Here is a 12,479-nt window from a genome sequence, read left to right on the forward strand (position 1 = left end):
TGCTCATCAGGAACGCGTCCATATGATAGCTTTTCACGGTGACATTGTGTTCAATAAAGCAAAACGTTTGAGCTGAAATTAAAAATACATCCAAAAAGCACAGACACTTATAAAAAAGCATTTTTACATTATGTTTAAAAAACAGTTGGGTGTTTGTGAAAACAACAGAGTAGATCAAAACCTGCTTTTGTGACAAGTTCACTGTAAATGAAAAACTTTGCGTACTAAAGGGGCCGTGGTCTGGGCACTCTCCAGACCCTTGGCCTCTGTTAGAGGAATAAGGGTTGTCATTTCCATGGCAGAGACAAAGAAGCAGGCGCAGAGATAGGAAACGCTATGGCTGCAGTCAGCTGGCAGATCGGTAGTGATGGCAATTTAGATTTGCCTCCAAATAAAAATGTTTTGTTTTGAAGTAATTAAAATTAAATGGAAAAAAAATAGTTTGGGGGTGGGGTTTTTTTGTGTTCAGTGTTTTGGGAGGGACCCTCGCATCTGTCTTCAGCCTCCGCGCTGGGGAGCTACTCAGCTCCCCGCCTCCTCCCAGCATTTCCCTACTAGAAAAAAAAGAAACCAACCCCCAAGTGGATATTCCTTCTGAGCTGAACTCAACCTCAATTTCTAATTTTGAGCCTTTGCAGAAGTAAATAATCACAAGGGGATTTAAAAACAAACAACGCTAAATTGTGAAGGAAGAAAAAAAAAAAGACAACAGAAAAATTAGTACATTTCCTATTGAAAAAAATCACAGTAAAAAAAAAAAAAAAAGCCTTTTTTGTGGTTGTTATTTTTAACCGTTAAAAGAGCAGAACTGATGGAAGTCCCCAACCTGGCTCTGCATTCAATCCCTCGACACCTCCGTCCCTGCCCTGTCCCGCGGGGCGCCGATGACCGCGCGCAGAAAGGCCCGGGGAGCTGCCGGCCGCGGGGCTCCGCGGCGCTGGAGGCCATCTGCGCTCCCCAGCCCGCCGATCACGTGTCAGGCACTTGGAAGTGGACCCAGCTCCTTCCCCTGGTGCGGTTGCTCCTTCCACCACGCTACAGTAAGCGAGTGTGTGCAAGGAGGGAGCCCGGCGTCTCGTCTCGGACCCCGCTGGCACCCGCACCCTTCCGCAGTAGGCACGCGAGCGCGGGGAAACTTTGCTGGCTTTCAGCATGAAAGCGGCCCAGAGCGTAGGAGACCGAGCGCTGCTTTGCTCGGCGAGGATTTCCTCGGTTTCGCTTAAAGGCTGAGGAATGTCTAACGCTAACTATATCCAGATGTGCCTACTTGGCAGCCCGCTGCCGAGACATTACCGAGGGGACACAGGATCAGCGCTATCAAATGGGCTGTAAGTATCTATTATGTATGTTTGATCAGGGTGGGTTGGGGAGAGTTATGCAGCAAGCAGCGTGAACTGTAGACTGTCCTTACTGCTTTCCTTTTCCTCCAGCCTGCGGCTTTTCTTTTTGCCTTGTTGCTCTTGCAATGTTGTTACATGCAGCAACCTGAACTGTGATGGTTAACATGCAGCAGTGCTGGCTACAGGCTCTGAACACGCAGTCTCCAGCCCTGCTACGTCTGCTTTACACTTTACTTTCCAAAGAACTTTCTTTGGGTGTTTTAGGTTGTTTTTACAGAAGTTTGGGGCTTCTTTAGACAATGCCTCCAATGCTCCGAGACAGGGTTTCCTCCCAATCGCGAACATGTTCCAGTGGCGGCACGTTACATTTACAAGCCATTCCTCGTCAGTAAAAGGACATGAATCTTCCCCCTGTGTTACACTATTGTATGCTTTGAGCAAAACATGGGAATTTTCAAGCTCTCTAGCATCGCAGAGAGAGAAAGAAAAAAATTCAGTCCCAGTGAAATGGGCAGTTACGGATCACATTTTTCAACAGCTTTTGGGCAGATTCTGATAAACTTATGCATTGGGTATCATCTTGAAATTAGTGGGGCAAGTCAGCACGTACTCCCTCTCCCGTTCATGTCTGAGCGTAACAATAACATGCTCATGCACTCTAAGTGCTGGGTTTTGGGGCACACCAGGCAAATTATTTATCGGATCAGAAAAGGGTCTGGGAGCTGAAGAGGCAGCGAGCGCTGCAGCCTGGGGAGGGCTGGGAAAGGAGGGCGGTTGTTTCGGTGGGGCTGTTTCTTACCCCTTCACGAGCCTGCAAGGCTTTATTCTCCTCCTGGGGCCAGGGGAAATGAACGTTCGCAAGAGAGAGGGCAGGTTCCTCGCCCTGCGCTTGGCTGCTCCAGGAGGGGCCTGTCTCCCCGAAGCACTCGGGGTGCGAGTTGAGCTGCTGAGCTCTCCGTAATTCTGAAAATCAGACCACCTACACACAAGGCTGCATCTGGATTTAGGAAAGTACCTCTCGAGGCCGCTGAGCCTGCGGGAGATAATCGCCCATTACCTTCTCCTACCTTGCAGGCAGCTGAACGCTCTCGTTAGAGACGTGGTGCTGCGCTTAGGAGGAGCTGGAGTTTTCCCTGTTTGCCATGGCATGCCTGGCAGCAGCGCAGTCCTGCACGGGCGCTGCCCCGATGGCGCATCCCGCCCCGAAAGGGCCAGGAAAACATCCTGCACTGCTTAAATGCAGCAGAGCTGCAGTCCCCAAACCGTGCCACGTGTACACGAGTGACTTACCACCGGGTCAGCAGGGTGACGGGAGGAGCGGTGCAGGCAGCCAGCGTTTCCCGGCGGTCGTGGGGACGGTCGTGCAGGCAGCCAGCGCTGCCCAGGGTCATCGGGGCTTCCGTGCACAACTGCCACTGCCTTCTGCTGCGGGACCGCATAATTCCCTGCCAGGGATGGTGCAAGTTCCTTTCTGGGACCCCTGTACATGAGAGCAGACATCTTAGCATCCATCTCCAGCCTTTGCACAGCAGCTCTGCAGTTTCTCTGCATTTCAGTTTGTAGACTTCATAAAAGCTTCACCGACTGGGGTAAAAACTAAAAGGAGGCAACCGCAGCAGCCATTTGCAAGCAGTTGTCTAATGTGTGACTGGCATGGCGAACGCGAGGCTGGCAGCACCAACAGGAGAGACTGTAATAAAATGGGACCAGCCAGCCAGGAAGCTGATGAAACCACATATTTCAGGACTGGGGCAAGCAGACATAAATAAGGCACCCTGTCCTCTAACAGCATGGATCTCATCCATTCGCTTGCGCTGGCTTGAAAACCGGCTCCAACAGGAAAGCTGGAAACGGTCTTTGGAGCGGGGCCTGCATTTTTGTTACCTGCTTGCACAGCGTTTCAACCAACAGAGCTTTGGCCTCCAGGTGCTGCAACGCAAGTAACAGCGGCGGTGACACTGCGCACGGGGCCGGAGCGCTGCTGCGACGGCAGCACCGGCCAGCAGCGGCCGAGCAGTGCCGTGGGGTGCGGCTGAGCACTGCAAGCCTCTGCCCCTCTGCACCGTGTTCGTTTGGCTCTGGCTCATGATCCCAGCTCCTGGGAAAGCTCTCTTAAGACATTCAGCTAATTAAATCCTACAGCCTATTCTCAGTTTGTTTACAGACTTCAAAACTTCTAAGTGGCTGAATGAGATGGGGTCTTTTTTCTGGTAAGGCAGTTTAGCGATTGTTTGGTTACTTCATTTTTCTAGGGCTTTGCACTAACCAACATGCCGGAGGGCGTCTCTTGTATTTCAGCCTGCCCTGTCTTCTAGTCAAGAAGATCAAATTGTTCAGCATCGCTTTGTAATCCTATAGCTCCAAATGAGACCTCTTCACAAACGCCCTGTAATGCAGAGAGGAGTTGTCCGGCACCAAAGCCACTTGAAGCCATCAGCTTTGATGAGGTTATTGACTTTGCCTGGAGGGGAAAAAAAAAAAAAAAAACACCGAAAAACCAACAAAACAAAAAAAAGAAACCATGCAGGAATAAAACTCATTATGTGACACCCAAACATAGAAATGAAAGAAGGCTTCTTCCTCTGCTCCAACACACAGAGCTATTTTTCCCCTTTAAACACTCCAAAACCAGCATAAGCCGTTAAACCTGAGTTGTTTCATGCATGTTTTTGTATGTGGGGCAGAACAAAGCCAGCGCTGGAAGCCGACACATTTCCCTGTGGGTACCCCAAAGGGCCCAGACACCCATGCGATGCAAAATGAAGATGAGGTTTTGCCTGCACAAGACCCATACCGAGATAACTCGGCTGAGAGTTTGAAACCTTTGCCTTAGTGCTTCACTTCAGGTTTCTGTACAAGGGTAAGAGGACAGCAGCCCAAAGCAGCTTGAAGAGAGCAAAACAAGTGATCCCCATGCAAAACAGAACGCTACTCCTGTCTGCGTGCTCAGCAATGCATTTAAACTGGTGCAGACACAGAAGTCAAACACTCTCCTGACCCTCGGGGCCTCGGAGGATGGGACCAAGCGAGAGTCGGTAGGAAGATGTAGTCAGGAGCTTCAGGCGGTGCAGACTCCTTGCTGTCAGCATCCTGGTCTGGTGGGATGAAGCTAATCTGCGCACGTCTATTTTACACAGTCCCAGCTGCAGGATGGGCATAGGGTACGTTATTATTGTTGCTGGTGTGTTCTTGAACAGCATCAGGAGGCGGCGGCAGAGGAACAGCAGCACAAGGTGAGGAGGGGCCTGGGAGCTTGATTTGCTCTTGCTGAGTGAATCAGGGTGGAAAAACCGCTGGAAATGAGGCGGGAGAGGGACACGTGCGCAGACCTCCCTGCTGCAGGCCAGAGCCCGGGTCTCAGCTTCCAGCACTGGGGGTTACAATCCGACTTTGTTCTCGTGAAACACGTTCGACTAACGTGAAACGAAAACAAATATCCAAAACCTCAAGCATTGCCTCAAAGCACCCCCACCACCCAGAATTTTCCAAGTTCCCCTGAGGATTGCAAAAAACTCATTGAACCCATCGGTGCTGGACCCCCGACACTTTCTTTAGCTCATTTTACAGAGAAACAAATAAGACATCTCCATCAGCAACCACAGCCCCACATATTGCATGGCCACACAACGTATGCGGCCCCTCCATTGCCCAACCCAAACCTACCAGTGGCAGCTCCAGCTTCAGGAGCGAGGAGGGGAGCCGGGAGGGAGCCAGAAACGCTTCCCATGCGGCGAGGCAGCAAGGTGGTCCGGGGACAACCCACAGCTGTGCTTGGTGGGGACGGATGCTCCCGTGAGCCGGGCTGGGACAAGTGTGCAGCAGAGCTCGTTGCTGTGTTTTGTACCCTCTTGCTCGGTATACCACGTTTCAGCTTGCCTCGCTATTGCAGCTGCTTTTCCTGAGGCTGGGCGGATTGAATAACCACTCTTCAAGGCACAAAGCAACGTGCTAGAATCCCCAAGGCTTCTTGACTGAATTTGGGGACAGGATCCAGATGCTTTTCCCCACCTGGGCTCATGTGAGCAGAACTGCCAAGAGATGGAGACGTGACAGCTGCTGCAAAAGAAGGAAGCTTCCAGGATGAGCTCAAGGCTTCACGTCATTCAACTGGGAATGAAGGACTAGCAACTTAAAAAGAAAAAAAAATAAATCATCATTTAACTGCTTTTATTGCAGCACTCCTTGGCCGTATTTCAGAATACTCCTCAAATAAATGAAAGCCAGGCGGAGGACCAGGCCCTCTGCCCGAGCGTGCAACAGCGCAGGTCAGATTCCCTGCCTGGATGCTCACCAGGGTGCCGTGCCCAGCTCCAACCACTTCCAGCTTTCGAGCATTTTGTTGCCCTCGGGCCACGCAGGCTGCGGAGCCCTTGGTCCTTCCAGCACATATGGGCTCCCCATGTTGCCGCTTCATGGATCTGGGACCTCTCAGCCTCTTCCTACAGCCCAGCTCAGCCCTCTAACATTGCTGGCGCTCACAGCCCAGCACGCAACGCTCCCGACCTTCCCCGAGACCCGCCTTGTCCCGCTGCTGGGGCAAACTGCACCGTCCCCGTTCAGACCCGCTCCAGCTGGACTCAAGATCCCTACCTTAGCCATCCCCGGGCAGCCAACACAAAGAGGGACAACGGCCCATTTTTCCAAGCTTGGAGGACATGGGAGGCAGCCCTGGCAGCTAAGCCCGCATTTCCCGAGGCACCGAGCGATGCAGCGGTTTTATAACCCCAGCTCCGCTTCACAAGTGGGATGGAGATCCCCCACAGCGACGGACGAAGCAGAGGCGCGTCCACCTTGGATGCGGACACGCAGCGAGATGCTGTGCCGAGAAACACTCTGCTGTGCTCACATCTCTCTTGTTTGGCATCAAATATTTTCTGCTCGCTTTGATAGCCCTGTAATTTTTTTTTTTTCCCCCTGGTGTTGAGGGGGTGAGTAATCTTTTTGGCTTTAGGACATACCGGAGTGTCTGCCAGAATCATCAATCCCTCTGAATTCGAGAACAGGACAGCTTTTCCCACACTGACATCCATGGATAGAGCTCACGCCTCTGTAACAATTGAGGGTATTTCCTTCAAAAGAAGGAACTATCTAACAAAGACTGGAAAATCCATTTAATTTGATCAAGGAATCACTTCAAGGGCTAGCAACTTCTTTTGAAAATGAGAAGTCTATGTTCAGCACTGAACTGTTTTATTTCAGCATGGAAATCGCTATTTTGGATTTTTTTTTCTTTCAATAAATGCAAACACAGAAGAAGAAAATCCAGGCTATCAGCCCAGGCTTGTAACAATTCAGGGTTTTTCTTGGCTTTTCCAAGGGCACTCATTGCCAGATTCCGAGATGCTGGCAGGATAAATCTGTAAGCCATGGAAATTACGAGTTTCATGACACACACATTTTATTCCGAACCCTCGCCGATAAAATTAAACACAGGAAAGAGCCAGGACTTTCATCCAGCTCCTTAATTACCATGTGGAGCCTGGCAGCTGAAATAAGATCAAACTTTTGCATAGAAAAGGAAAAAAAAAATTGCTATTACAATGGGGAAAGAGATGAGACTTTACGAAGAGCTTGAGTGGAGATACACAAACATCCCAATGCTATTAGGATCCATCCCACCAGGGCCTCCACATCTCCCACTCGCTTCGGAGACTGCACAGAGCCGAGCAGCACCTCAATAAAGCCCATCCCATCACAACAGAAGTAGCAAAAATGCTTCAATTTTAGTTCTTATAAGCTTTTTGAGACAGGGTCCCTATTTTAGGTATCTCAATAGCACCCAGCAAAAATTCTTGCTTGTGATGGGCAGAAGAGGGACAGACTCTCTCTCCCTAGCGGATCCAGTTCAGTGGCATGTCCTGGGTGCAGTGGGACCATCCTTTCAATATCCCCAGAGCTTCTAGAAAATCATTGAAGGCAATGTGAGGGAAAGCCTGCTGGGAACCGCGTCTTGGCAGATAAAGGATGATTTAGCACAAAACTGAAACACAGCGGGTTGCTGCAGAGCACCGCAATCAGGACTTGCCAAGGGTAATTTGCACACGAGAGACGCAAAATGCTAACTAACATCCTATAGGCGTTAGAAGGGACTGTTTCACAAGGCTGAAAATAGTTATGAGCCAAGTCATGTGGCAGAAAACATAAACAGAAAACAGCTTCTGATTATTATAAGCATTTAAACAACAATTTATGAGAGATCAGAGAAAATTCTACAATCCTGCTATTAATACCAAAGCTATGCTGGTTAAAACATCTGCCTAGCCTAGGAGAGAAGTGAAAGGTAAAGTAAAAAAAGCCAACAAATGGAGAAAACCCCAGCAACCTCTATTAGAGGCCAGAAAACAGCAAGAAAGAAGGCCTGAGGAAAAAAGCATGGTCATCAGGACAAGGAGGAAGTGATCTTAAATCCACCAGGAACGCAAAGAGCCTTACACCAAGGCACGGATAAGCCATTTGCTAAAATAAAGTCTTCAGAAATAATGGAGACAAAGCAGATGAGGTCGGTAAATATTTTGGAGCTGCACTTGGGAAAAAGATAGGTGACACCATACGATGATGAAATACTCTCCATTTCAACAGTAACTTGGAGATACAGTTAACCAGTAATGAAAAAGCAAAATATTTTAAAATTATGAGGTCCAAGTAATGTGCATCTAAGAATTTTAAAGGGACTGGCCAAGAAATCAACTGGTTTATTAATTTTGCTTTCTCATAAGTCTTGAAATGTTGCCTAGATCCCACAGGGTCTGGAGGTAATGTTGTGCCACCATCTTAATACTTCATAATTACAGACTCGTCAGTCTAATTTTGAGCTTTGAAAAGATAACATTATGGCTGATCTGAAATTGATGGTTAGTGAACAATGAGCAGGTGATACAATCCACGACAGTGAAAAAAGATGTGCTGAAAACGGATGCAACCAAAGGAAAGAGGGTCCTGGTTTAGGCCATAATCATGCCAAATAACAATATTCTTACCAAGCGCTTTGCTGCCCCATTAGGGGTTTGAGTCGGTAAGACGGCTGGCTACAGGGCTTGACTGGAGGCTGAGCATCCATCTGCGTGCTCCGCAGGCTAACAATGCTGAAAACAGCAAACTGTAGGAATAAATCGCGTAGGAAGCCGCAAGCCCTGGCTCCTCCACCCTTTTCAGTCCTTAGTAAGGAGCATGCCTTAAGTGAAGGCAGTCTGCTGTACCACCAGGCAGCTTTCGATCAAGAAGTTTTTGGATATGATCTCAGCTAATTCAAGACAGAAAGACAACTGTAATACCTTCAAAGGTAGCTTCTGCTAATACAGCACAGGCAAGATAGAGCTGTAAGTCGCATATGAGCATAAAACATTATCAGTGAATGTATAAAATACTTATGTGCACTTGTGGGAAAATTTTTGGGTGAAGCTAAACTTTGAGAAACATGCTCCTTGCTAATGACTGTAGGGATTACGATTGTCACCTGCCTTCTGCGGGCGCCCGGAGAGACTGTCAGGTCCCCTCTGTTCAACTCGGTCGGTAGCTGCTGTGGGGAACAGCGTGGCTGCAAGTACGGTGTCGATGAGAGGACCTGCCTTTGCTGCAGCTACAGACACTTGACCAGCTCTTTCCCTGAACTATGGTTACATGCTGCTTTCTGCCTTCTTACTACTCTTTCATTATTATTTTTTTGTTTGTTTGCAGTTGAAGAACTGGTCGAATGAGACAGAAGATCTCCAGGAAAAGCGTAAGCGAGGAATCAAACCTTGTATTTCAAAAGGCAGCTTCATCTATCACACGTGAATGAAACATTCCTAACCCCAGGCTCTGCCTTGCTTCTGCATATTGCGATTTATTTGCCCACCTCTTGCTTACTGGTTAGGGTGATTTGGCAGAGGCAAAACACCCATGGCCCCTTCTAACCTTATTAATGAAAGTTATTTATAATGGTTTAATATTTTATAAAGATTACTGGCAGCAAAAAGGCCCTATGTGCATTCAAGAGTGTGCCTAATGTATTCATTTTGAAGGCACAAATCACAGCTGGTTTACAAGAGCTGGCTCTGTGTGCAGGGAAACGCCAGCGACACGCTGCCGCTGAAAAGCGTGCCCTTCAGCAGTCAGCTCCGCGCCTCCCCGTTTCGACTCAAAAAGGGTAAAAGCAGCAAGAAACAGTCACCAAGTTGGGGCGGGAGGAAAAAAAAAAAAAATCTAATGATTTATGGAAGAATGGCATTGTTCATCATTTTCCACCTTATTTTTCCCAAAGCAGTGAAATCTCTGAAATGGCAAAACGTATTTGGCAGAGAGGGATGTGGGAGGAAGGGCTGACTTCACGCTGTGCTTAGGGAGTGGTTTTCAGGATGATGGATGACTGCTTGGTGACTTAACTAAGCAAGTCACAGAGCCAGAGCACTAGGATCAGCTTTAGGTTTGCAACCCGTGTGCCTTTTGGCAAGTTCCTTAACGTGTCTCAGTGTTTGTACGAGTAAAATGCCCTTTGCTGCTAGTTTTTTAAATGGTGTTTCAGTTAGCCTTGCCTGCATGCTTCAAAGCTGCTGAATCCTCATTGCTGACACACCGTATGTTTATTTACAGATGGACATTGGTGCCAGGCAGCTCAAACACAGCTTTTAACAGTCCCAGAAACACCGTGGAGACAATGAGAGTTCGTCTCAAAGGGGATGCGATCTGTACCCTCTTCCTGCTGGTAGCGCTTTGCTCTTTACTTTATTCCCAACTGGAACATTTAGTCCCGGTAGGAAACAAGGAGCCAACACAGAAGAAGCCTTCAGTAACACCAAAAATATTCTCTGACCCCAGAGCACCTTGGAGACCGATGCCAGCAGAGGCAACGGTACCCAGACCCCAACTAACTCCTATCGTTAGACGAACAGAAGTGGCCAACGACAGGATCCAAACTACAACTCCACCCTCGTTGACTGATTCTGCCTTCAACTTCAAGCGCTATCTCCTAAACAAGGATAACAGGAACTTCAATCTCCTCATTAACCAGCCCAAGAAATGCAGGAAAACACCGGGAGGTCCCTTTCTGCTCATCGCTATCAAATCGGTAGTTGAAGACTTCGACAGACGTGAGATTGTCCGGAAAACTTGGGGCAGGGAGGGTTTGGTGAACGGGGAGCACATCCAACGAGTCTTCCTCCTGGGAACACCAAAGAATAGGACAGTGCTGGCACCATGGGAGACCCTGATCCACCAGGAGAGTCAGACATACCGGGACATTTTACTCTGGGACTTCATGGACACTTTCTTCAATCTGACCCTGAAGGAGATCCATTTCCTGAACTGGGCTGCTGAATTCTGCCACAATGTGAAATTTATTTTTAAAGGTGACGCTGATGTTTTTGTCAACGTCGAGAACATTGTTGACTTCCTTGAGAGACATGACCCCACTGAGGACCTCTTTGTTGGGGACATCATCTATAATGCCCGCCCTATCCGTGTCCGAAAGAGCAAATACTATATCCCAGAGACCATGTATGGGCTAAGCATCTACCCAGCCTACGCAGGAGGAGGAGGGTTTTTGCTCTCCAGCCGCACCATGAGGAAGCTCTCTAGGGCTTGCAGAGAGGTGGAACTCTTCCCCATTGACGATGTCTTTTTGGGCATGTGCTTACAGAGAATCAACCTCAAGCCCATTTTGCATGAAGGATTCAAGACCTTTGGCATTGTCAAGCCTTCTGCTGCCCCACACCTACAGACATTTGACCCCTGTTTTTACAAAGATCTCATGGTAGTTCACAGTCTGAAAGTTGCTGAGATCTGGCTAATGTGGAACCTGCTCCACAGCCCGCATCTTTCCTGTACTCAGAAGAAGGAAGTGAAGAAGCCTTTCCAATGGAAAAAGAAAGCTCAAACAACACAGGCATCACCCCTCAGATAATGCAGGCAGACCGCAGCAGAAACACATAGCAAACCAGCTGAGAAAGGGAACCTGGAACTGTTGCAACCAGATGAACCAACTTTAGAAGTAGAGTATTTTAGCGCATCTTATTTACAATGTTGAGAGAAGATGACAAACTATTGCAGGAATTTGCCAAAATTCCACATTTGCACACACATACCGTGTAGGTCCTTCTCCATTAATGAGTCCAAATAATCATAACAGTATCTTTAATTTATTATTATTTATTAGAATTATAGTAATGCTTAGCAGGCCAATGTGTAAAAGCACATTGCAAAATGCAATCCTTGGAGACTTTTCCAGCATTGTTAGAAATGTGAGAAATAAAAGAAGATAGAGGGTAAGAGATAACGCCAAGGAGCACAAGGATCGTTGTCAACTTATTACCTTGACTTGGACTCACTGAGAAATGACCAAACTACACAGTAACTAGAGTAAAGGAAATCAAGTCACATTAGTGTACGCTCAAATCAAATCACCGCTGCCTCATTGGCTTTCTGTAGGCCTCATAAGAGGAAAAGAAAAGAACAACTAACAGCTATTGAAATGGGGTCCTATACGTTGCAGATAGGACGGACAACAGGAAAACAAACTGGAGGCTGAGGCTGGCATGGCTGGTTGATCAAAGGACAGGTAAGTAGACAACCGGGAAGGGGCAGACTTCCGAAGGGCCTTTAAAGAAAGGACAAGAAGAACTTTGAGTTCATCCCTCTGAATCTTGATTTTTCATCATTCGTAGCAACACCTCAGTTCAAATATCAGCTCCATTGACACACTCAGGGGACCAGTTTTTGGCACTTCCATGAGCTCAGGCTCTCTACACTATGCTCACTAGCACTCAGTGAAAACTCAAAGTCATCCAACAGCATCTGAGCGCTCTCACCATCTGATCCAGATCTTCAGAAGGTTTGCATCTGGAGAGACCCTTTGGCCTTTGCTTGTGAAGGTAAAACCACACAGAGCTGCTGCTTGCGTCACATTTGGGAGCTTCTTCAAACCAAAGGAAAACTTGTCAATGGACTGCACTGGTTTCTATAGACCTTGGTGCTCTTGCCTAGCATACGGTCAACTGCAAAGAGTAGCCAAGACTCTTCATATTGCGGCGGGTGTCACGTGAAGGGAGAAAGTACTCTTCAGACAGAAGGGCTTCAGAATAAAAGCCCTTCTAAATTTATTGCAAGAAAGAAAACACACAAAGCAATCTTTCTGTTGGACTTCCCAAGTTTCAGTCAGTTTGTAAC

The 12,479-nt window shown here is 47.9% G+C and overlaps 1 protein-coding gene across 2 annotated transcripts; it reads left to right on the forward strand.

The window, feature by feature from the left end:
* The first annotated feature begins 1,172 nt into the window (after positions 1-1,172).
* On the forward strand, positions 1,173-11,920 carry B3GNT9 (UDP-GlcNAc:betaGal beta-1,3-N-acetylglucosaminyltransferase 9). 2 transcript variants are annotated; one of them, XM_050904020.1, is made up of 3 exons: positions 1,289-1,328; positions 9,015-9,057; positions 9,909-11,920. In XM_050904020.1, exon 3 carries the CDS (start codon positions 9,973-9,975, stop codon positions 11,215-11,217), a length of 1,245 nt encoding a protein of 414 aa, XP_050759977.1. In that variant the 5' UTR covers positions 1,289-1,328; positions 9,015-9,057; positions 9,909-9,972; the 3' UTR covers positions 11,218-11,920. The 2 variants fall into 2 exon arrangements, with proteins under 2 accessions (XP_050759975.1, XP_050759977.1); XM_050904018.1 differs by lacking the exon at positions 9,015-9,057 and having other exon boundaries at positions 1,173-1,328.
* Positions 11,921-12,479: the final 559 nt, after the last annotated feature.

The sequence above is a fragment of the Gymnogyps californianus genome, chromosome 12 (assembly GCF_018139145.2).
Source record: "Gymnogyps californianus isolate 813 chromosome 12, ASM1813914v2, whole genome shotgun sequence".
In the NCBI taxonomy this organism is placed as follows: Eukaryota; Metazoa; Chordata; class Aves; order Accipitriformes; family Cathartidae; genus Gymnogyps; species Gymnogyps californianus.